The sequence below is a fragment of the Monodon monoceros genome, unplaced genomic scaffold (genome assembly GCF_005190385.1).
Source record: "Monodon monoceros isolate NGI ecotype Baffin Bay Population unplaced genomic scaffold, NGI_Narwhal_1 Super_Scaffold_10, whole genome shotgun sequence".
NCBI lineage: Eukaryota > Metazoa > Chordata > Mammalia > Artiodactyla > Monodontidae > Monodon > Monodon monoceros.
In genome coordinates, this window is record NW_021703766.1 from 19,750,625 (window position 1) to 19,774,037 (window position 23,413).

Here is a 23,413-nt window from a genome sequence, read left to right on the forward strand (position 1 = left end):
TTACATGTGGCCAGCCCCTGTTCTAGACCACAAGCTCCATGAGGGTGTGGACCATGTCTGTCTTTGCCCCCTGACCATGTCCCAGAGCCCAGCCTTGTGCTTGGGACCATAATTCCTCTCACCAGTACACTGATCTTTCTTTAGCTGACCCTGCTTAGCTTCCAAGAAACTGACGTGGTGAGATTTTAGAGCATTGGAAAGGAATTTTTCTCCTCACTGAAAACTCTTGAAATACCTAATCCATCTCCCTGTCGTTGTGTGTGAAATTCCACCACTAGAGCCATTCCTTTCTTTTTTTTTTTTTTTTTTTTTTTTGCGGTACGCGGGCCTCTCACTGTTGTGGCCTCTCCCGCTGCGGAGCACAGGCTCCGGACGCGCAGGCTCAGCGGCCATGGCTCACGGGCCCAGCCGCTCCGCGGCATGTGGGATCTTCCCGGACCGGGGCACGAACCTGTGTCCCCTGCATCGGCAGGTGGACTCTCAACCACTGCGCCACCAGGGAAGCCCCTAGAGCCATTCCTTTCAATTAGAGTGTACGGTTTTGACCTCAGCGACCTTTTGACACAGGAAGATAGTTCATTAGTCCCTCAGATTAGCTCCAAGCTCTAGGAAGGTGACTGAGGGTGGACACGTTTTAAATGGGATGAAATGAGGGTTTAGAGTCGTAGGCACCGCCCTGGAGGGCAGGCTTGGGTCAAGTGCCTTGTTATGGGTGTCCTAGGATCTGGAGCTCATAAAGCCCTAAATGCTAGGGCAAAACACCCTGAGAGACAGGGCTTTCTGAGGAGGTTCAAAGGCCTCGACTAGAGATGGCAAACCGTGGCCTGGATGATGAGCCGTGTCACCAGCACAGTTCTGTAGAAGTCTGCTCAGGTCTTCCAGACCTCTCAGATGCGCAAAGTTAATGGCAGCCTTGGCTGGTCCTGCCCTGAGCCCTGAGCCCCCATGCTAGGCTGCCCTCCTTAGCTTGTGCACGGGGTGGCCCTTCTGCCAGTGATACTCACTCCATAGGCCAAAGTCTGCGAGAAAGATGAACCATTGTGCTCACCATTACTACCACCACCTCCACCTCCACCTCCACCTCCACCTCCACCTCCACCTCCACCTCCACGATCATCATCGTCATCACCACCACCACCGCTGTTACCACCACCACCTTCTCCTTGGCTATCACCATAGTCACCGCCACCATGACATCTGCCACCTCCACCATCTCTCCCACTATTACCATCACCCTCGCAACGATCATCCCCATCCCTGCAGCCACCACAGCACCTGTCACTGTCTTTATCATCACCACCACCACCACGGCACGCCTCTCCCGCTCTGGGGCCTGAGCCTTACCTTGCCCACATAGTGGGGCAGTGAGCCGTTTTTCTCTTCATCGATGTGCATCTGGTTCCAGATCCAGTCTCTCTTCTGGCGCCGGTGAATGGGCAGCGAGCTGGGGGGGTTGGGTCGGTCAGGGTTGACGGCCACTGCAGCTGCTGCCAGCAGGCCCAGGCAGGTGCCCCCTGCAGCCAGCAGCATCACGAACACCTGCATCTTCCCGGGACGGACGGTTCTGAGGGACGAGGAGAGAGACCATCAGGGAATGTGGGGTGTGAGCATCTCCCGGGGAGCACTGAGCTGTTTAACCCTTCATCCTTCACTCTCTGCTCAGACTAGCAGAACCACACCCTCTTCCTGCCCCCGTGGAGCTCCTAGTCTGGGAGGGGAAGCCAGACACAGAAACAATTCCTACTTAAGAGTCACGTGTGCTATTGGGCAAGCAAGCATGGGTGACAGGGGAGGCTAGAGGAGAGCTGTAGGGAAGGTTTCCTGGAGGAGAGAGCAATGCTGATGTGGATGGTAGCTGCCAAAGCCTTGTGCAGTGGACACCCAGCTTGGATTTTACAGACGGGGAAACTGAGGCACAGAGAAGTTAAGTTCACAGTGGAGTAAATGGTGGGGCTGAGAATAAAGCCCAGGTGTCTGACCTCAGCAGCTGACATTTATCAGTAAGTGTCATCAATAAGTATCATAAGTACCAAAAAATAAATATCAATAACTATTGAATGCCTGACACTCTTCCAAGCACTTTATATGTGTTATCGCACTTAATCCTCCCAGTAAGCCAAAAGGTGGGTATAATTGTGGCCCTCACTCTATAGATGAGCAGAGGAAGAGAGAGGTTTAGTAACATTTCTGAGATCACCCAGACGGGAAGCCTCAGAGTCAAACTCAAACCAAGTCGGCCTGGCCCCAAAGTTCATGCCTCTTCCTACTGCGCCCTCTTGACCTAGCAGCTGCTGTGTGGTGGGATTTAAAGACTCCTCTGAACAAACATGCCCCCCGGCTAGTCCGAGAGCCCCTGTGGCAGTGTTGCTTTGATGTTGTCTTTAGAAGGCTCTTAAGAAACCCAAATGTGGTGACCTAGAGGGCCAGGCCCTCACCAGACGCAGCGCTCACAGTTGGTGATTAGCCTAGGAGCTGTCACGAGAACAGGGGTTCTCGTGGGATGGGGTGGTGGGTAGAGAGGCTGGGCTCGCAGGACCAGCTTCGCAGTTTGTGGGGCATAGTATAGAATGGAAACATGGGGTCCTTTTCTCAAAAGTTACTAAGAATTTCAGGACAGAGACGGAAGAACGTGAAACCCAGCATGGGGTCCTTTTAAGCACAAGACCCCATGTGATTGCCCCCATGAAGGCAGCCCTTGGGACATGGGATCAACCTGGAGGGGGATCTGGGGTCACCCAGAGATCAGGGCCTGGCTTCATCCTGAATTCCAGAAGGAAGAGGGCTTGTCTCACTGCCCCAGGGTGGGTAGAGGCTGTGACCTCAGCTGTCACTATGCCCTCTCAGCCCTTGACCCCATCAGTCTACCCTTGCTGGTCCCTGTGTCACTGACCTGTGGCTCCTGGGATGGTTCAGAGGAAGAAGGCTGGTGGGTGGGAGTGGGAGTCAGAATCAGGGCTCCTGCCTGGAGAGAGGCAAGGACCCACTGGGTGCTGGATGGGAGGCCACCTCCCTGGCTGTCGCCCGCCCTGGCCGCAGGGAGAAGCTGGATTTTGCACAGCACAGGAGGTTTCTAAACTCTAGTAACATTTCCTCTGAGACACTGGCGCCGGGCTGTCCTCAGTGAGGGCCGGGGGTGTGTGTGCAGACTGGCCTGTGGGCCTGCTGAGCTTAGCATCCAGCATCCCTGTGGCCCCCAGCTGCTGGCCCAGGCAGAAGTGGGCTCGCAGGGTTTGGCTGGGACAGAGCATTAGCCGGGCCTGGAACGCAGGTGCCATGTGCCTGGGAAGGCTTCCGGTCCCAGTTCCCTCAGTCCTCAATGAGGTGGTCAGACTGGAGGAGACCTGGTGCCCTTTGAGGTGGGCTGTGAAAAGGGCAGCTGCTCTGGGCCGGAGGAAGGCAGTGAACAAAGGCTCAGGGAGCTGAGAGTTCTGCCAGGAAGCTGGTCCTGACTCAGGGGAGGTGGCAGCTGTGACCCCTGGCCAGCCTCGCTGGGCTCAGGCCCGGTGGGTCATTTCCTTCTTTGCCTCAAAAGGAACTGCATGTCTTGCTCCCTTCTTCCTCCCTCAAGTGAGAAGTGACTCAAAAAATGAAAAAGTAAAACAGATAGAAGTGAAACTGAGAAATGGGGAGAGAGAAGTTCTCAGGCCCCTGGGCAGGACAAGATACGAGGCCACGCCCTGAGCGGATGCGTATTGAGCATCTGCTGTGTGCTAGGCTTTGGGGTGCAGCAGTGAGCGGGACAGACAGGACCTGTCCCCGGGGAGTGCACGCTGTCGTGGGAACCCCAGGAAAATAAGTACATGGGGAAGAACATCAGCTGCTGACCAGAGGCTCTCCGGGAGTTACACTGGGGGACACAGCAGAGGGCGAGGGGGCAGCTGGCTGGGACTTCAAGGCCAGGGGAGGCCTGTCAGAGAGATGATACTCATGCCAACATCGGAGTGTCAGCCCTAGGAATGCCAGGGGAAGGGAGGGTATTCCAGGCAGAAGGGTCAGCAAGTGCAAAGTCCCTGAGGTAGAAAAACGGTTCGTTTGTTTGAAGAGGCAAAAGAAGGCCCTTGGGTCAGATGAGCAATGGGGGCTCCAGAAGAGGTGACCAGGTCGGGATGGTAGGCTGAGTGACAGCTCCCCAAAGGTGTCCATGTCTTCACCCCTGGAACCTGTGAATATTACCTTCCCTGGCAAAGGACTTTCAGCAGATAGGATTAAGTTAAGGATCTTGAAATAGGGAGATTATCCTGGACTATGTGGATAGACCCAGTACAATCACAGCGTCCTTAAAAGATGAAGGCAGGAGGGTCAGAATCAGGAGAAAGGAGACGTGATGATGGAAACAGAGGTTGGGGTGCTGCGGGGCCCCAGGCCAAGGAATGGGGGCTGCCTCTGGAAGTCAAAAAAGGCATGGAAATAGATTCTCCCCTAGAGGCTCTAGAAGGAAACAGTCCTGATTCTCACCCGCCGAAACCCATTTCGGACTTCAGACCTCCAGAACTATAATAAATAAATAAATTGGTGTTGTTTCAAGCCAGCCACCTTTGGGGTGGTTTGTTACAGCAGCTGGAGGAAACTAATGCAGTTGGGTTGTACAGGGCAGCCTAGAGAGAGCTTTTTCCTAAGCACGAGGGAAGGTGACATGATCTGATTTGAAGAGATCGCTGGCTGAGGTGAGGAGACGGGCTGGGAGAGAGGGGAGACCAGCAGGGGAGGTCACTGTCATCCAGGCGAGAGTTGATGGTGGCCCAGACCAGCTGTAGAGGTGCGTGGCCATGGGATGTGTTTTCGAGGTGGAGTTAACAGGACTTGCTGTGAATGGAATGTAGGGGGTGAGGGATGGAGAGGAATCTAGGATGGCTCTCGAGTCTTTGGCCTGAGCAGTTGGCGGGGGCAGGGCTTTGCTGAGGTTCGGAAGACGGGTAGTGGTACCAAAAGGTCTGTGTGGGCTGTGTCAGGTTGGAGTTGCTATGAAACATCTCTGTGGCCATGGCCAGCAGCTGCTGGAGACCTGGCCTGGAGTGCGGAAGAAGGTGGGGCTGGAGCAGCTTACAGACGGTCCCTTCACGTGGCTGGTGCTCAAACTGTGAGGCTGGAACATGAAGGAGGACAGGTAGCGAGGGAGGAGAAGTGGCCCAGGACAGCCCCATAGGTCTTTCCTCTTTCTCTGTCTCATGAACTTGTCATCCAGGATTAAGCCCAAGTGTCCTCCTCTGGGGAGCCATCCCTGGTCCTCACCTTGCATCTCATGCATCCCTGGGCATCTTCCACTGCAGCACTGCCTGGGGCTGGTCCCAGGGTTGACACCCAGGTCCCATTGCTGGGCTCAAATCACAGCTTCCTTCCCTTCCTGGAGAATGGCTTTCTACCTGCCCTGTCTACATCTTCCCTTTTCCCCAAGGCCCAGCCACACCTGACACATGGCTCTCTCCTCTTTGGGTTCACACAGAGCAGAGTGACGGCTGTGATTCCAGGGTCTGTGGTTTAGAGAATGTCAGTTGTGCTGCTTTGCCGCTCTGTGACCGTGCGCGAGACTCTTTACCTCTCTGAGCCTCAGTCTCGTCATCTGTACGATGGGAACACTAGTGTCTACCTCTCAGGGTTGTTTTCAGGCCCGAATTAAAAAAAACATTTGTAACATGGCCAAAAAAGTAGCTAAGAATAAAACCAAGCATGTATGAATCCTCACCGACACTCTGTTTTGCTCTACTGAGTAGTTAGCTTACCATTCTTGTTTCTGAACACCCAACCATTTGGTTGGGGGATTTGCAGGTCCCCACCCTGCTGAATCTACTCCCCCACCCCTCCCCTGACCTCTGCTCTGTGTCAAGGGGACTGACCCTTGGCCTACAGGCGCGAGGTTCTGGTGTTTGGCCAGTGGGGGCTCTAGCAGGTGTCTGAGGATGGGAGGAGAAAAGTTGGGGTACTTCCTCCCTGCTGCTGTCTGCTCTGGTTCATTTGTACTGCTGTGGCTGCACCTCTCCATCCCGGTAGCTTCTATGGCTCCCATCCGTCCCTCACTGGGTTCGGGAAACACCCTTCCCTCCTCTTTGTCCCTTTGGTCCTGCGGTGGTCTGCTGCTGGTCTCTGCAGGACTCAACATCCCGTTTGTTCCCTTGACTGAGCTCACAGCTCTGTAAGTGTTTCCTTCATGAAGTCTCTTCTTTGAAACACCTCCTCAGTGGCACACTGAAACCTTATCTCACTTAAACCTTGCAAACTGCCAGGTAGTTGTCAGTGATCCCATTTTGCAGATGAGGCTCAGAGAGGTGGAGTGAGCCCTGCTGGGTCACACAGCGGCGAGTGGTTGAGCCAGGATTTGAACTTAGGCTGCCTTTCACCCCAAATAGTGCCTTTCCATCATGCCACTCTCTCTCTATTTCTGCGGTGACATTAACATGTAATAATAATAATAATGGTAGTAATAATAGTAATAATAAGCAGCTATTCTCCATGTTTGACTTTCATAGATTAAATCTCATTTAGTTTTCACACTGTCCTCAGGATGTAGGAATTATCATCCCCATTTCACAGAGGAAGAAACTGAGGCTCAGACCCAAACACCTCGTAAGTGGTAGATCTGGAACCCTCACCCAGATTTATCTTTTTCTAAATCCTGGGCTCCTTCTACACCCAATCTCAGAGGGTTCTGAGGGACTTTTCCATCTGAAAAGCCATGTTTATTTGTGTCTTTTGCCTTTTGTGTTAGAAATTTGTCCACGTAAATGGGGGCTGAGAGGAAGGGTTTTGTCGAAAAATCGAAAAATGGTTCCTCCTCCTCCTGCTGTTGGAGAGGAAGTCAGCCGGCAGGATTTGCTGGACCCACAGCGGGAAACAGAATTTCCCTTGGCCACACCTCTGGAGGTGTGGTCAGAGCACAGCTGGGGTCAGGTTTATTTTAGCCCTTTACTTTCCTATAAGTAGGAGTCACGTCTCTTGGTTGCTCTCACCAAGTTTTTGGAGAGATCAGGCCGCTGCTGGTTGGGTTTGCGGTACCACAGATGTGTAGTGGGCCTGAGGATCTTGGAATTGATTTCTGTGCTCAGAAATGCCCAGCTGAGTAGCCCCGGGGCCTTTCCTGACAACAGACATGGGGGAGAGGGGATTCGCTCGGCAGCTCAGACGTGCCTGCTGGGCACCCAGAGGCCAGGTGCTGGCCTGTGTCCCTGTTACCCAGGATCCGTGATGATGCTCAGTCCCTGGAGCTGTGTTAGAGGCTTTTGGGGGCAGCTCCAAATGGACTGATGGATGAGGGTGGGCCCTCTGTGCCCTCGGTCAGTCTGGGAAGGTCCAGGGGGCCCAAAATGAGAGGACAGAGTGTGGGGCCCAGGCCCCTGGTAATGGGCATGGAGCCCAGGAGAAGGGGCAGAGGAAGCTCAGAGCATCTGGGGGATGGCTGGGCTCAGTCATGCCCGGATCAGAGGGCAAGGCCTTGGAGAACTCCTGGGTTTGGGTCTGTGTCCACAGTGGGTGGGACCACTGAGCTCAGAACCTAGATGCCTGGGTTGGGCCTGAGGACTGGCTCTGAAAGCTGAGCCAAGTTGGCGGGGGCTGGAGAGGTTGTGTGCCTCTGCTCCTCTCCAGTTCCCTGTCTGGGTCTCAAGGGTGCGGTCCAGTGGTTGGGACTCCGTGCTTCCACTGCAGGGGCGCCGGTTCAGTCCCTGGTTGGGGGAACTAGGATCTCGCATGCTGCACAGTGCAGCCAAAATAAATAAATAAATTTAAAAATTAAAAAAGGGGGGGTGTTGCTTGGTGAGCCTCGAAGAGGAGCCCCAGCCTGTGGGATGGTAACACCCACCAGGCCTGGTCACAGCTTCTGGCCTTTGCACTTGCCGTTCTCTCACCTCTGCCTGGACTTAGGTCACATGTCACCACTTCTCTGAAGCCCTCTCTAGAGCCTGGAGGTTATACAGTCATTCAACAAACATTTATTGAGCACCTACTATGTGCCAGGTACTGAACTACAAGTGGGGAGCCTACACAGGCTGCACCCTTGTGTAGAGACATTAACCACTTGATAAAAAACACAGTTTCAAGTTGTGGTGCTTTGATGGAGGCGTAGAGGAAGATGTGAGAGGGCAGAGAGGGGAGGGCCCTGATTTCTCGGACGGTCTCAGCCCAGCAGTGAATCCTGCCTCTCTCTGATCTGCTGTGAGACAGTAGGCAAAACTCCCTTTGGTCTGTTTCTCAGGACCCCCTCTGTCACTGGCGTTTGGCCTTTTCAAAGGGGCTGTGAGGTCCGCTCAGCTCTGTGCTCTTTAAAAGAAGGAGCCAGGGGGACCCAGAGGGAGATGGAAGGGGGCGGGTTGGGGCTCCTCCTTTTGTAGTTAAATGGGCCCTCGGAAGCCTGGGCCAGCTGGGAGCTGCTCAGCGGGCAGCCTGGCAAACGCCCCCGGCCGGGATGGTTCTGCCCCGACCCTGTTCAAGCCTTAGGTTTCAGGGGCTAAGTCTGGGCGTTTATTGAGCAGACTGGAGGGCCCTTGGGGGTGGGGTAGAGGAAGACTCCAGGTCAGGGATACACACATGACATCCTCAGGCCACACGGACACACAAACGTGCTGCCTACACAAGCACACACCCCTGTCCCCCGAAGAGTCTCCTCTCTGCGGGGCTGGCCCCTCTCCCGCCCAGCAAGCCCGCCAGCAGCTAGGACAAGACCTGGCAGCAGAGCCCGGCCCCGGGCAAAGCCGCGGAGGGTGGACTGGACGCTCAGTCCCAGCCCAGCCTCCTGCAGGCTCTGGGCTGCAGCCCAGAGGCCCTGGGTCAGGGATGAGGGGCCAGGAGGTGGGAGGAGAGGCCCAGAACCTGCAGGGGTGGGGGTGAGGGCGCTAGAGCCCCTGCCCCCTGTGTGGCCCTGGGCGGCTCTCCCACCGCCCTCCCACTCCACACCTCGAGCCTGAGTCTGGGGTCGAGGTTGGAGCCAGTGACCCCCAAACTCGTTCAGGGATCACCGGCACTGGGAGGATGAAGGGTGAGTCCCCAGGGGCCGTGGGGCCGGGCAGCTATGAGCTGGCCCCTTGGGGCTTTATCCTGGTTTGGGGCTCAGTTCAGCCCTGTGACCTGCTCTTGCGGGTCCTAGACCCGATCCTCTCCCCTCGGGTTCTGCCAACAGCCTCCCTCCCTCGGCTCCCCTTAGAGCTGCCCACGCTGCTCCCCTGCTGACCGCTCCTCCCTGGCTCCCCACACCCTGCAGGGTGAAACCTAGCTCCTGAGCCAGCATTCAAGACCCAGCACGGAGCGTCCCTGCCCACCCCTCTGGTTCTCCTCTCCCTCACCTCCCTGCCCCACCCAGCCTCGAGGAGAACTGGACATTTATGGAATACACAGGCTGTTCCCTCTGCCCGAATGCCCTTCCTTGCTGTGGCCCCTGGGTGAGTGCTCTGCTTCTTTTCAAGCCCCAGTCCGTACCCCCCACAAGGTCTTCTGATTGGCTCCCGCTCCAGCGCAGCCTCTGCCTGCTGGCGCGAGTGTCTCTGACCAGGCATCCGCTTCATCCCAGCATCCAGCGGCGTGAACTCAAGGCCCAGAGGACCTTGAGGTGTCGGTGTCCCTACTGCTGTCTGTCAGCCTGCCTCGGTCTCCAGCTCTGATCTTGCACTCCTTCCCTCCTTCCTCAGAGGATTTAAAACAAATCTGCACAAATCTGCCTACAACACCTTGGGTGGTCAGAGCACATACAGTGGTTGACAGAACTCAGAGAAGCTCCTCCTGTCACCATACAGCATCTCTAATGACCCATCACTTTGTCAGGCACACCACCATTAGGATTTTGATCCTTTGAGGACTGTCAGATTATCCTTCTTATGGGTCCCTGATGAACATACACCCGTGTGCAGGGGGCTTCCGAAGGTAGGGCTGGCAAAACAGAGATCATGGGTTGCCATTCACATACTCACGGCAGACATCAGTAATCAATTACAGTGTTAGTTTCCCACCGAACTTGAACTCAGCCCCTGAATCCTCAATACAGTCTTTTGAGCTAGATACAACCAACTCACCAGACCTAGTGTACGATTCGAAACAAATTTGTCCTGGGGTCTCTGGGTCATTCCCTTATCTCCTAATGGGGCAGCTCAAAGCTTGAAGGAGAGAAAACCCACCCTTGGGAGAGCCTTTTCCAGCCTCCTCTGGGCTTTCTGACTTTGCCTGGGGCTCTGAGGCAGTCATTGGCGGCAACAAGTCTCACACACTTGCCTGTTTGCTCATGAGCTGTGTGGCCTTAGGCCCATTCCTTGCCCTCTCTGAGCTCTAGCTTCCTCATCTCTAATGGAGGATTGAATGAGATCATGGGAACAAAGCCCAGCACACAGTAGGTGCTTAGTAAATGTGTGGGTGTCTCAACCCTCACCTACCCACTCAGCCTGGCCTGGCAGCTGTGGGCTTGACTGGCCGACTCACACCTGACCTCATTTCCTGGTTCTGCCCTGGGCCCACCTCCTGCTCCTGTCTGTTCTCCTCTAGAAGGAAATCTCATTCACTGCCTTCCTGGCCCAGCCGCATGGGCCCTACTTCCCCCTCCTCCCAGTGTCTGCACCTGCCAGAATCTGATCGTTATGCTGTGGCAGACAATCTGGAGGTCCTTGAATCAGTTTAGAGACTATGTGGTCCATCCCTTGCCCTGGAGAAATTAGAAGACTGAAGCTCAGAGAGCAGACCCAAGACCTCCCAGCATCCTCTGGGGCTCCTGCTCTTCCTCCAGGGAGTCTTCTGTGATTTCTCCACCCAACATCAGCTTGGATCTGGGTTACGATGGGCTTGTCAGTATCTCTCCAGCCAGAAGCTAAGCTACTGAGGGCAGCAGTTGTCTCCTAGAACATTCCTCCCCCAGGATCATTGGGCTCCTGGCTCATCCTGGTGCCTGCTTCTGTGGCTTGAACTGTCAGGTTCAATCCTCCCCTGCTTCTCCCCTCTCCAGGCTTCCCTATGGAGTGTGACAGGGCAGTGGGGTCAGAAGGGGCTGGCCTCATTCATATCCTGCTTTCACCTCATAGTAACTGTGTGACCTTGGACTGGCTGCTCAGCTTCTCTCAGACTCTGTGGTCGTGTCTGTCAAATGGGAATTTTTTAGTAGCTTCAAGGATGCCGAGGGGGTGCAGAGAGGTGATGGAAGTAGTAAGGGATGGATCCCATGGGCAAGGGGCTCAAGATTTTTTTCCCTGAGCTAGTGGCCAGTGTGTCCACTGTGTATCCCCGAGGCAGCAGCAGAGCTGTGAGTCATCCAGCTATGGGAGAAAATAAGCATGGCCCCTCCAGCTTCCTGCTCCCATGTCCGGCCCTTGTTCAGCAGCACAATCGCTCAGGTCTAGACTGCAGGGTGGGCAGCTTAACCCCTGCAAGGCCAGTGGGCCCCTCGCCTACCCCCTCACCACTGGAAGCCAGAATTAGCAGGGCTGCCTGGGGGCGCAGAAGCTCCTGGGCCCCTTGATCACCTCGAGGCTGGCACCCACACATGGCTGGACTCAGGCCAGATGGGAGGGTCCCGCTGTTCCCCATCACCTGGTCACCTGAAGATGAACCAAAATTCTCGGTCCTGCTACTTACTCATGGCCTTCTGCATCACTGGCCCTCCTGCCACTCCCTGCTCTGAAAACCTTCTGGCTGCACTGGCCTCTCCAGGTCCAATGAGCTGCCCAGGCTCCCTGCCTCCCCTGGAATGCCCTTCGTCTCCTATCAGGATCCTGTCTGCCCACCACCCATGGCAGAAATGTCCATGGGGTGGGGGTGAGGAACAAGCATAGTGCTTGGCGTGGAGTAGCTGCCCAGAGCGCTCGCTGGAGGATGAGCTGACGCATCTCTCACCTACTGGGGACTGACCGACCTCAGGGGTCAAAACCTTTGTGACACTCAAGCCATGGTCAGCTCTGGGTGGCAGGTAAATTCAGCTGTGATTTCTTAAAGCTCCCCTCCTACGATCCGTTCCCAGTGCCAAGTGTATATATCGCTTCCTTTAACTGCCTCATGAAAAGACCCTTTCTTCCAGTTTACAGATAAGGAGGCTGGCACATGAGAAGCTGCATGGTTCTGGAAAGAGCCTGGGCTTTGGGGTACGAGTTCTTGCTCCAAATCTCAGTTGCCTCAACTGAGAAATGGAGAAAGGCTGTATCTAATTCATCGGCTTGCTGGTAATATAAAGTAGTGAGCTCCAGTGCTTCAGAGCCTCCTGTAGACATCATTTCCAGGTCTCATGATGAACCGCAAAAAGAATCGCCATCTCCATTGTTCAGAGAAGCAAACTGAGTTTTGGAGACACTGAGTAATTTTCCCAAAGTCACGCGGGAAGCGAGTGGTAGAGCTGGGATTTGTATCCAGGACGGCTCTCACCCTAGACCGCCTGCCTCCAAGTCTTTGGGGGGAACTTCTCTAAAATTATGAGGGCTGCTGGGTCCCTTGGGCCCCAATCTACGGGTACCTCGGTTTTGGGGGAGAAAAACTACAGCTTCCGCAGCTCGTAACCAGCCCCTACGGTGTCTGGGGAAGGAGGGGAGGGGATTCCACAGGTAGGGCCTCAGGTGCCCAGAGTCAAGCCTCAGCTTGCCTGTACTGAAAATGGGGGCAGTGGCTGACAGGGAGGGGCGAGGCTCCAAGCTCCCCTTCCAGGGCTCCTCTCCCAATCCCAGCACAGAGCCTTCGAGGGGATGGGATGATGTCATCCGTGGTAAATCCTCTCTCGTGGGGGAAGGGGCACCACTTGGGTGCCAGTCCTCTGCCCCTGGCATGCTGGGCGACTCAGGCGGAATCCTGCCCTCTGAGCATCTGAGCCCAGCACCCACAGAAGCCAGTGGGCCCTTGAGTCTGGGAGTCTACCTGTGGGAGAGCCGAGCTCACCCCTTCCCCGAGAACATCCCTTCGTGTCCGCGGCACCACCCCTGGGTCCACCTTTCCCAGCTCTGTTGTGAGCCAGGAGACCAGTCTACCCCAAGGAGTGGCGCTTCCCTGGGAGCCGATGATGGCCATTCTACGTATGGGGGAGTCAAGGACCCTCACTCACCTTGCCTGTGGGCTGAGAGGCGTGTCCGTTCCGTCTGGCTGTCCGGCCAGGGCTGAGCGTGCCGTGGAACTGTGCAGAGCTCGGCCAACAGCCTCTGGAGGGGAGCCCCACCCGGCGGTGAGGGAGGCCTGGCCGCCGCCCCTTCAGGTTTTCCAGCTGGCCCTGGCCCACGTGCACCCCCCCACCCCCACCAAGGATGGTTTCCTGTTATTGTTCGTTTGTGAGGGCCGGGCTGGCTGCAGAGAGGCAGGCCCCGTGGTGGGCGGCTTCCTCGGCCCAGCTGGGCTGTCCCCATGGAGGCCTAGCCCTGGACTTGGCCGGGACGCTTAACTCGGGCCCAAACCCCAGGCCTCAGCTCTGGGGCTTTGAGCCCAACACCTGCCGAGGGGCTTCGTTCATCTTCCTTGTGACCCCGAGGGCAGGTGCCGTCACCCCCACTTTTTAGCTCATGACACTAAAAATTCAGCAAGTTTAAGGTGCTTGTCTACTCAGCTGGGGCGTAGCACAGCCAGAAATCCAGCCTGGGTCACCCTGGGCCCAGAGCCAGATTTTCCCAGGTGACTCCATGACATGCTGGGGGAGGGGCAGACTTTGCAGTGGCTGGGGAGGCCTCAGGGGCCCCTGCGGTGGGGTGGGTAGGAGATGGGAACAGGCTGCAGCTCCTGGGTCTGTGAACTGGATTGACTTCCGGTGGGCGTGGGCCTGGGTTCCAGCTGTAAGGTGCCAGCCTGGGTGTTGGGGGTTAGGGGTGCGCCGTCTGGGTTTAGGAATATCAGGCTGAGCCAGGTGCCTGATGGGCCAGTCATGCACCTCCACCCCAGCCTCAGTTTCCTCTTCAGTAAAATGGGGATAATATAACCTCAGCCTCACATGGCTGTTGAGATAAACAAGAGTCCAAGAGGGGCGTGGAAGATGGGGAAGCTGAAGGCAGGACCAGGGACCGTTAGAACCAAGAAGCTGCGGGCAGAAGGCGCTCGGATTCTGTGAATCATGAGAGTTACAAGAGGAGGTTTTACAAACTGCAGGTACCGGGGCCCCACCCCAGTCCAACTGATTTGGAATCTCCCAGGGCAGGTAGTGGGAATCTTTGCCTAGTTGCCCCTGTTTTTCCATGGATGGGTGAATGGCTGGGAAGTCCCGAACTGGTTCTCTTATACAGCTGGGCAAACAGAGACCTGAGAGGGAGAGAGCCTTGCCCAGGGGCACTAAGTCAGTGGACACTGGTGTGGAGATGGGGAATGGAGTGGGAGGGTATTTTGGGGGGAGGGGAAGATAAAGATTTCCCTGTTCCAGGCATGTTGAGTTTGAGATGGCTTTTAGACACCCAAGTGGCATGTCAGATTGGCAGCTGGAGATGGAGGTAGATAGTTGGATATAGGTGGATACAGTTGGGGGCAGGGGTGGATTTAGTGGCTACAGTTGGAGACAGTGGGAGACAGGGTGGATACAGTTGGAGACACTCAGGCTGGAGGTGAGTTTTGGAAGCCCTGAGCGTATGGCTGGCACCTGAGGCCTTGGCAGTGGACGAGCTTACAGGGAGGGAGGCCCCGGGCCTCTGAGATTTGTAGATTCCTTAGGAGAGAGCCCAGGGAGGAAGGAGGGAAGCCAGGGGTGTTGGCTGGGTCAGCCTGGGAAAGGTGGGCACTGAGACTTGACCACTGGATCTGGAAGTGGGAGGTCACTGATGGCTGTGACCAGAGCAGGTTAAAGGGAAGGGAGTCGACATGAGGGACTGAGGGGGGCGGCTGGTGCAGGGGGATCAGGAAATAGAGGCGTGTGATCCCAGCTCCTTCCCCCAGACTTGCAGTGAATGGAGCAGAGAGATGGGCGGCTTTTAGGTTTTGTTTTAAAGCAGTGCTGGCATGTTTGTGTGCTGAGGGGACTCCAGCAGCAGGGAAGGCAGATGACGCTGGAGGGAGGATGGTCCTGAGGCGGGCCTCTGCGCGGGAAGCCGCACATCACTGGCTGTTCGTGGAATGAACAAACAAAAGCTCAGCACTTTTTTCTCCAACAGGATTAACTCTGCCTTCTCCTGCCAGGGGGTGGGGTGGCCACAGAGAAGCCAGGACCGGCTCAGGGCTCCGTCCCTCGTGCCTCAGCCTGACTTCTCACACCCGCCTGTGCCGACTGCCTGCCCTTGTGGTCTGTGTGCCCGTGAGGTTGGTCCAGGCCCGGGCATCACTTCCTGCTGGGTCTCAGACTCAGCCCTGGTGGCAGACAGGGATGGGGTCTGTCCTGGCACCATCCCTTTGTGATCTCAGTCTGGGAGGAAGTTGACTCTGCCCTGAAACCCCACTGTTCCTGTCATTAGTAAACAAGGGGCTGGTCATCCGGGCGTGTGCCCCGGGGGTGGGGATGGGGCCTCCACAGAGAGGTAGTCCAGGCCACGGAGGGAAGCTCGTGCCCCTGAGGGTCCCCTCAGGGTCTCCTGCCCGATTTCTGCCACTGCCCAGTCCCGATTCCAACCCCTCTGGAGGCAGAGGAGGTGACGGGAGGACACAAGGCCAGGAAGGTACCATCAGGGGCAAAGGAGGCAGCCCGAGGGCTGGCAGGAAACGGGATGGTCTGTGGGACCTGATTAGTAGCTGGAGGGGGAAGTGACAATGGAGGCGGTGTGGGTGGGCTGGGGAGTGTGATAACAAGGCCTCTGCCAGGACATAAGTTGACCGGGGAGGGGGCCCTATGACATCTTGCTTGGAGGGGTTCAGGCTTGGGGGTGGACAGACCCGGTGCAGATTCTATGCCAGCTTATCACTGGCTGTGTGACCTGGAGCTTGCCGCTCTGAACCCCTTTCCTCACCTGTGAAATGAGTCACCAGTTCAGACTTTGCAGGGCTGTCGGAGCAGCAGACGAGACAATGAAAATAAATGATCGTAACAGCACACATGCGTTGAACAGGTATTTCTCAAAGTGTGGTCCTCTGGCCACCTGTCTCAGAATCATCTGGGGAGCGCGTGTTGAAAATGCAGATTCCTAGGCCCCAGCAGGGCGGCAGAGGCAGAATGGCTGGCAACGGAACCCTGAGACCTGCACGTATGTAGCTCCTAGGCCACGTGTTTGCACGCTCACATTGGAGGACCCTGGCCTGGGAGCTCTCCCTCCGTGGGACACCCCTTTCAATCCTCAGGACAACCCTGGGGGAGGGTTCTGTTGTTATTCCCATTATACAGATGGGGAAACATAGCCGGGGAACTAAGTGCTCCCAAGATCACAGAGCTTGTCAGTGGTGGACTGGAAATTCCCAGCCAGGCCTCTGTGTCCAGAGGCCACCTCCTCACCCACCAAGCTTTCCTGCCTGGCACACAGCAGGGGCTTCTCAGCAAGCGATCCCGTTCCTTCTTCCCCACAGTGTGGGAGGCCCGAGGATGGCACAGGGAAGCCGGGCCGCCGGGTCTTTGCCCACACTCTTCCGCTCACTGGGCTGCTTCCTCTGCCCCCCTCACATGCCTGCAGAGCCCCCATCCCCTGATCCCCCCAGAGCTTGTCTCCTCCGCCCTCTCCTCTGCCATTCCGCTCCCTCCTCCGGGCCCCTGAAGCCTTTTACACAGACCCCCTTCACGGCCCACCACCTCGCTCATCTGCTTCTCTCTCTTCCCTGCACCTGGATTGTGTCTCCTTTGCGTGTCTGTTCCTGGTGGGCGCACAGCACGGGGGGAGCGCTCCATAAACGTGGACTTGAAACCGTGGGCTCCTAGAAGGGCAGCCAGCCCACTGTGGATCCGATCTGCAACTTCTGCAGGGTGTGTGTGGGTGTGTAGGGCTCTTCACCCCTGCACGGGGTGGCCCCGCACCTGTAGGCAAAGCCCTGGCAGAGAGCGTGAGCACAGCACGTAGTGTCACAGAACACGCAGGGAGGGATAAAGTGAGGATGCTCCTGTGAAAGTGCCTGGGATATACTCCGTGGCTGAAATATTTTTCATTTCCTTCCTCTTTTCTCCAGATGATTGGTCGAAACCTGTAGTTGATGAGGAGTGTGGGTACCTGAGGCTCAGACTTTCCCTGTGCTGGGGGGACAGAGGGGACAGTTGAGTGCCCTGGGCTCCCAGGCTGCCCACTGGGGGCGGGCGTGGGGTGGGCAGGAGAGGACTGTGTTACCCGTGAGCCTGAGTGCAGGGCGCTGTGTGAGCAGCCTGCTGAGTTTTAGACGAAAGGAAAGCACTTCGGCCTTTGGTGCAGCAGGGATTTGGGGAAGGCCCCCTGGCTGTGGAGAGGGCAGTGAACACAACCTTCCGAGGAAACAGAAGGCGGGGTTGGTGTAGGGTAGCCTGCAGGGGCTCAGGAGGGAGGAGGGGCAGGGGAGGAGCCTCACCTTCAGCTGTGGCTCCGAAAGGAACAGGGAGCGCTGCTCCAAGCAGGGGCTGGGCTGGACTCACCTCTGGGCACTCAGAGCTGAGCTCAGGGTGGGCCCAGAGCCGGGGTCATTGAACGAATGAATGGGCGAATGAGAGCATGGATGAGTGGCTGCATGAGTCGCCGGCACGTTGAGACAGACCCGGGCGAGGGGCGAGTGTAGCGTGTAGCTGTGGTCCGTGGTATATTCCAGCACATAGTGGGTCCTTTTCTCAGAGGCTTCAAGGAGGCACTGAATCAGTCAGTCAGCCTCTCAGCCCTGCTGGGGGCCCAGCTCTGTGCCGGCTGGGGGTGGGGACCCAGGGAGGTGAAGGAGGCTGTCCCTTGATAAACTCTGAGACTGGGGTGGACTTAATTACAGTCACCAACCTATTATGTGTATGTCCTGGCCCAGGCTCTGAGACTTATTTTTTTATTTTTTTTGCGGTACGCGGGCCCCTCACTGTTGTGGCCTCTCCCGTTGCGGAGCACAGGCTCCGGACGCGCAGGCTCAGCGGCCATGGCTCACGGGCCCAGCCGCTCCGCGGCATGTGGGATCTTCCCGGACCGGGGCACGAACCCGTGTCCCCTGCATTGGCAGGCGGACTCTCAACCACTGCGCCACCAGGGAAGCCCTGAGCCTTATTTTTAATACGCAGGGCGACCTTGAGGGGGCGTATGGCTCTGCCCCTTTTACAGCACTGAGTAGCTAGCCCAGGGCGGCACTGCCCACCTCAAGCCAGGGCTCCCGCAAACGTGCTGAGCCCTGCTGAACACCCCAGGCCCACCTTAGGCTGAGCTGCTGCAGCCGCCTGCCTCCGGGCCTTTGCCTGTGCTGTCCTTGTGAAACACGAGGGAAGGGGCCAGGGCACAACCTTTGAAAGGATGACATAGTCCAGGGACACGACATAAACTGTTTAGAACCAAATAGGTCCAAGATGGCGGACAAGTTGACTTCCACTGACCTTGAGCCCTCAGTATATGCTCATTGTAATACACCCACAGGCGCCATGACAGTTCCATCCAAGGCTGACCATAAAGGTCAAAAAGTGGGCGGTGACGTAATTCCTGGAAATCCCCAACCCTTCCCCAAAATAGCTGTAATACTCCTCCCACTCATTAACCTATGAAAGTACCCACCCCTATAAAAACTGAGAAGGCCCACACTCTGTGGAGTGTGTTTCTCTCTAAACAAATCCACTTCTTACCTACCGCTTTGTCTCTCACTGAATTGTTTCTGCAATGAGACATCAAGGACCTGAGCTTCATTAAGTCCTGAGACCAGGTGGTGTGTGATCTCAGTTGAAAGAACATGGGTTCAAGTCCTAGTCTGGGTTTTGGCTGGGTTCGAGTCCCGGCTCTTGGGGCTCAAGTCCCAACCTGAGTTGCACGGTTTCCCTTGCACCCAGGATGCTCTTCGTTCCTACCTCTGTTAGCCCAACCCAGCACCACCCCTCCATCCAGCCCTGCTAAACTCCCATTCTGGAAAGCATCTTGCCCCTTGGAAGGATCCCATCTCACCTGTACCCCACTCATTCAGTTCCAAAGCCTACTGGGCTCCTCCCCGCTTATATAACGATTCCTCACTACAGCCCGGAGAAGTGTAGGTACTATTCATATTCCCATTTCCCTGATGAGGGAGCTGAGGCTCAGAGAAGCTGAGTAACTTGCCCAAGGTCACACAGCTCCTGAGCAGCGGAGCCAGGATTCCAGCCCTCGTCTTCCAGTTCCCGGTTGAGTGCTCGCTCTGCACCATCATCCTACTCCAGGCAGCAGGTCATTGCTCGATAGTGTTTTGTGCTTGTTTATTATTAAAAAAATACATTTCATGATGTGCAGGCTTTGTCTAGCTCTGAGGTGGGCATGGGGGATGCAGAGGTGACTGGGCTGGGTCCCCGCTTTCGATGTGTCAGACCAGTGTAAGCGGCGCTGGTGGAGCCAGGTTGGCGACAGAGGTGTGTGCCTTGTGCTGGGGGTGCTTGGAGGAGGTAGCCTGGGGAGCTGCCAGAAGATGGGCAGGGCAAGAGGAAGAGAGAACAGCAAGGTCAGAGGCACAGAGGCCTGTTTGGGAAGGAGAGGCCATTCCCTGGGTGGAAGCGTTGAGCTGCTGGGTGGGGGAAATCAGGGACTGGCTGGAGTGAAGCCAGGCGGCCGGGGCCTTTCAAGCCACACTGGGGACCCCAGGGCACCTCTCACCGGGCGGGCCCCGAGGAGCCCTGAATTTTAGGTGATTCGCCCCGTCCAGTCTGGTGGCCTATGGCCAGGCTGGGGAGCCACAAGCTGCGGCTGTTGAGTGTACAGTTGCTGGAGCTGGACTAAGTGAGGCCTTTCCTTGGCCAGGAAGGGACCAATTGAACAGGGATTGAATTCCCGACAGTGAGAACGATACCTTGTCTGCACAGCACTTTCCCAGATGTTTTTCACTTTTCTCCCACCACATCCGGGCAGGCTGTTAGGAAGCGGTGTTTGAGCTCAGGGCTGAGGGGTACCCAGGAGCAGCCTGACGTGAGGGTTGAGGTCCCGGGCACGCCTGCTGCTTACCGTCCCGCTGATCCTGGACGCACCTTTCGTGCCTCAGTTTCCCGTTCTGTAAAATGGGAGTGATTGCGTGCCTTCCTCGTGGGGTTGCTGGAAGGATTCATTGAGAAGGTTCAAGTAAAGTGCACAGAGCTGTCTCTGTCATACAGTAGCCACTCGATAAACGTTAGTCATGACAGTGACGCCACAGAGAAGTTGATGGTGGGGGGCGCGCGTGTGAGGGTGTGAGCGCGGCCTCTGCATGTGCGCGGCGTTTGTTTGGCAGCCGTGTGGCTACACGTGCACGTGCCAGAGCTCGCGTGGACCATGTAAGACGCCCACATTGATGTGGCCACGCATGTTTGTGGGTGCACAAGTGGGCTGAGGGGTACAGCTGGGCCAGAGGAGGGCCAGGCCTGGGGGCAGCCCCTTTCTCCTCCATGATCTGGAATCATCTGTCTCTGTTACCCTGTTGACCAAGCCTTGTGCACCCTCATCTCCTGCAGAAGCCCAGAGAGGTCAAGGCCTTGCTCCAGGGTGGCCCAGCGAGCCGGGAGTGGCAGGATGGGACCAAGGGCCCTTCCTCCCTGATTGGAGGGCAAGCCTGAGTCTGGCAGAGAGCTTGCTACACGGAAGCCAGGACTTCCTACCTCTGGGCCCCGCGTTGCTTGCGTCCTGCATCGAGTGTCCCAGAGAACAATGGATCGGAGGCTTTGCCATCTGTGGGGCAGGAAGGTGGGTCAGGAGCAGCTTGATCCTGCCTCTTGATGGGGCAAACAGGGCTCTGGCCGTTCTCCAGGCCCCTCAGCTGTCTCCAGACCCTGCCCCCTGTGGCCTGTGAGGCAGATCTTATGGGCACAGTCCAGCTAGGTGGTGGGGGTCTGAGCTGGTCTTGGGGAAGGAAGCTGCCAGGGAGAACTCAGGGCAGACTGGGGGAAACTGATCACAGCTGGTGGAGGTCTTGGGGGTCCCCCAGCTTCATCCACCTGCCATGCCACTGAGAACCCGGAGGGAAACGAGAGACTCTACCTGGCCCAAATCAACCCTCCCCAGCCCCGGGGCTCACGCTCATAGGCACAGGGCTGTCTCTGAGCCTGTTAACTCAGTTTACGTATGGTTCTAACAAGCCTGCGGGCAGGGAGGGCAGGGTGGTGCTGTGGCAATCCTGCCAGCGGAGAGGAGGAAACTGGGGGTCTATTTGTCTGTATGGACGGCTCTTCAAAGGCTTGGGCTGTTTCTGTACCCCCTTGTGTCTGAGAATCTGGCCATCATCAGGGATTCCCCTGCCTTGGGCTGAAGGACCACTTCTGAGAGCAGGTCCTCCCACTCTGTTTGTACTTCTGGGAAAGTTTCCTTCTGCTTTTGAGTCCTGGCTGTGGTCACTCACAGGAAACACATGGTGGTCGTTGGCTGGAGTGAGGGAAGACTGGGGTTAGGGTGGTGGGGTTTGGAGGGTCTGGACTCCTGGTGACAAGGGAGGCTGGATAGGGATGGGTTGCCACCCTTTCCCACCCTGAAGGCCAGCGCTGCAGGGCCTCAGCTCTGGGACTCTCACTATGGCCCTCCCTCACTCTGGGAGGGTCATACATAGTCTCACCCCACCCCACCTGTGTTTTCACTGGTCTGCTGTTTGGTGCCAGTTCCTGCCTGATGACCAACATCTTTTGCTCTTTGGGACAAGGTCCAAGTTCCTCAGCTGGGTATTCAAGACCCTGCTGCCCTCTGCAGTCCTGCTTCTCACCCTTCAGCTCCAGCTGTACTGGGGGAGTGAGTTCCCTACACGCACAGGGCTCTGTCAGGCCACAGGGCCCTTGCATGTGCCATCCTACTGCCTGGAATTCCACCTCCCAAAGAAACTCTAGTCCTTAAAGCTTCCTGAAATTCAATCCAAATATCATCTTCTCCGTGACAAACAACAATAGAGTTACCCCTCTTAAAAAAAAAAAAAGCTTTATTGAGCTTTATGTATTTTTTAAAGTTTTATTGAAGAATAATTGGTATACAGTAAATTGCGTATGTTTAAGGTATACAGTTTGACAGTATTTGACATATGTATACATTTGTGAAAACATCACCACAATCAAAATATTGAACATATTTATCACCCCCCAAACTTGTCTTATGCCCCTTTGTATCCCCTGCCTATCTCCCCTCCCCAGGCAACTGACGATCTGGATTCTGTCAGTATAGATTTGTTGGGACTTTTCTAGAATTTTATAGATGTAAGAACCTTTATTTACTGTTTCTTTTTTTTTTAGTATATTCACAAAGTTGTGCATCAATCACCGTTATCTAATCCCAGAACATTTGCATCACCCCAAAAGAAACCCAGTACCCCATTAGCAGTCACTCCCAGTTCTCTTCTGCCCCCAGCCCCTGGCAGCCAGGAATCTACTTTCTGTCTCTATGGATTTGCCTTTTCTGGACATCTTCTGTAAATGGAATCAAACAATATTTGGTCTTTTGTGACTGGATTCTTTCACTTAGCATAATGTTTTCAAGGTTCACCCATGCTGTGTATCTATCAGTACTTCATTATTCTTTTATGGCTGAGTAATATTCTAATGTGTAGATATTCCACATTTGTTTATCCATTCATCAGTTGATGGACATTTGGGTTGTTTCTGCTTTTTGGCTATTACGAATAAGACTGCTTGAACGCTTGTTACAAGCTTTTGTGTAAAGATTAAAAAAAATTGAAGTACAGTTGATTTGCAGTATTGTGTTAGTTTCAGGTGTACAGCAAAGTGATTTGGAGATATATATATATACACACACACACACACACACCTTCTTTTTTTTAATCTGTTAATCCCATACTCCTAGTTTATCCTCCCCCCCTTCCCCTTTGGTAACCATAAATTTGTTTCCTATGTCTGTGAGTCTGTTTCTGTTTTGTAAATACGTTCATTTGTACCATTTTTTAGATTCCACATATAAGTGATATCATATAATATTTGTCTTTCTCTGTCTGACTTACTTTACTTAGTATGACAATCTCTAGGTCCATCCACGTCACTGCAAATGGCATTTCATTCTTTTTTATGGCTGAGTAATATTCCACTGTATATATGTGCCACATCTTCTTTATCCATCTATTGATGGACACTTTGGTTGCTTCCACGTCTTGGCTATTGTAAATAGTGCTGCTGTGAACATTGGGGTGCATGTATCTTTTCAAATTAGAGTTTTCGTCTTTTCTGGATAAAGGAGTGGGATTGCTGGCTTATGTTGTAACTTTATTTTTAGTTTTTTAAGGAACCTCCATACTGTTTTCCATAGTGGCTGTACCAATTTACATTCCCACCAACAGTGTAGGAGGGTTCCCTTTTCTCCACACCCTCTCCAGCCTTTAGTACATGTAGACTTTTTGATGACAGCCATTCTGACAGGTGTGAGGTGATACCTCATTGTAGTTTTGATTTGCACTTCTCTAATAATTAGCAATGTTGAGCATCTTTTCATATGCCTGTTGGTCATCTGTATGGCTTCTTCGGAGAAATGTCTATTTAGAACTTCTGCTCATTTTTTGATTGGGTTGTTTGTTTTTTTGATATTGAGCTGCATGAGCTGTTTGTATATTTTGG

At 55.1% G+C, this 23,413-nt stretch overlaps 1 protein-coding gene across 1 annotated transcript in view; it reads right to left on the reverse strand.

Annotated features, from left to right (window-relative positions):
- CDH5 (cadherin 5) overlaps positions 1–13,053 on the reverse strand; it is a 35,681-nt gene extending 22,628 nt beyond the window's left edge. Inside the window, exons 1-2 of the mRNA XM_029211706.1 lie at positions 12,980–13,053; positions 1,345–1,564 (exon numbers count right to left, since the gene is read on the reverse strand). Of these exons, the coding sequence (XP_029067539.1) occupies positions 1,345–1,545 (201 nt within the window). The 5' untranslated portion in view covers positions 1,546–1,564; positions 12,980–13,053. The remainder of the gene's footprint in view (positions 1–1,344; positions 1,565–12,979) is intronic.
- Between the last annotated feature and the right edge of the window lie 10,360 nt (positions 13,054–23,413).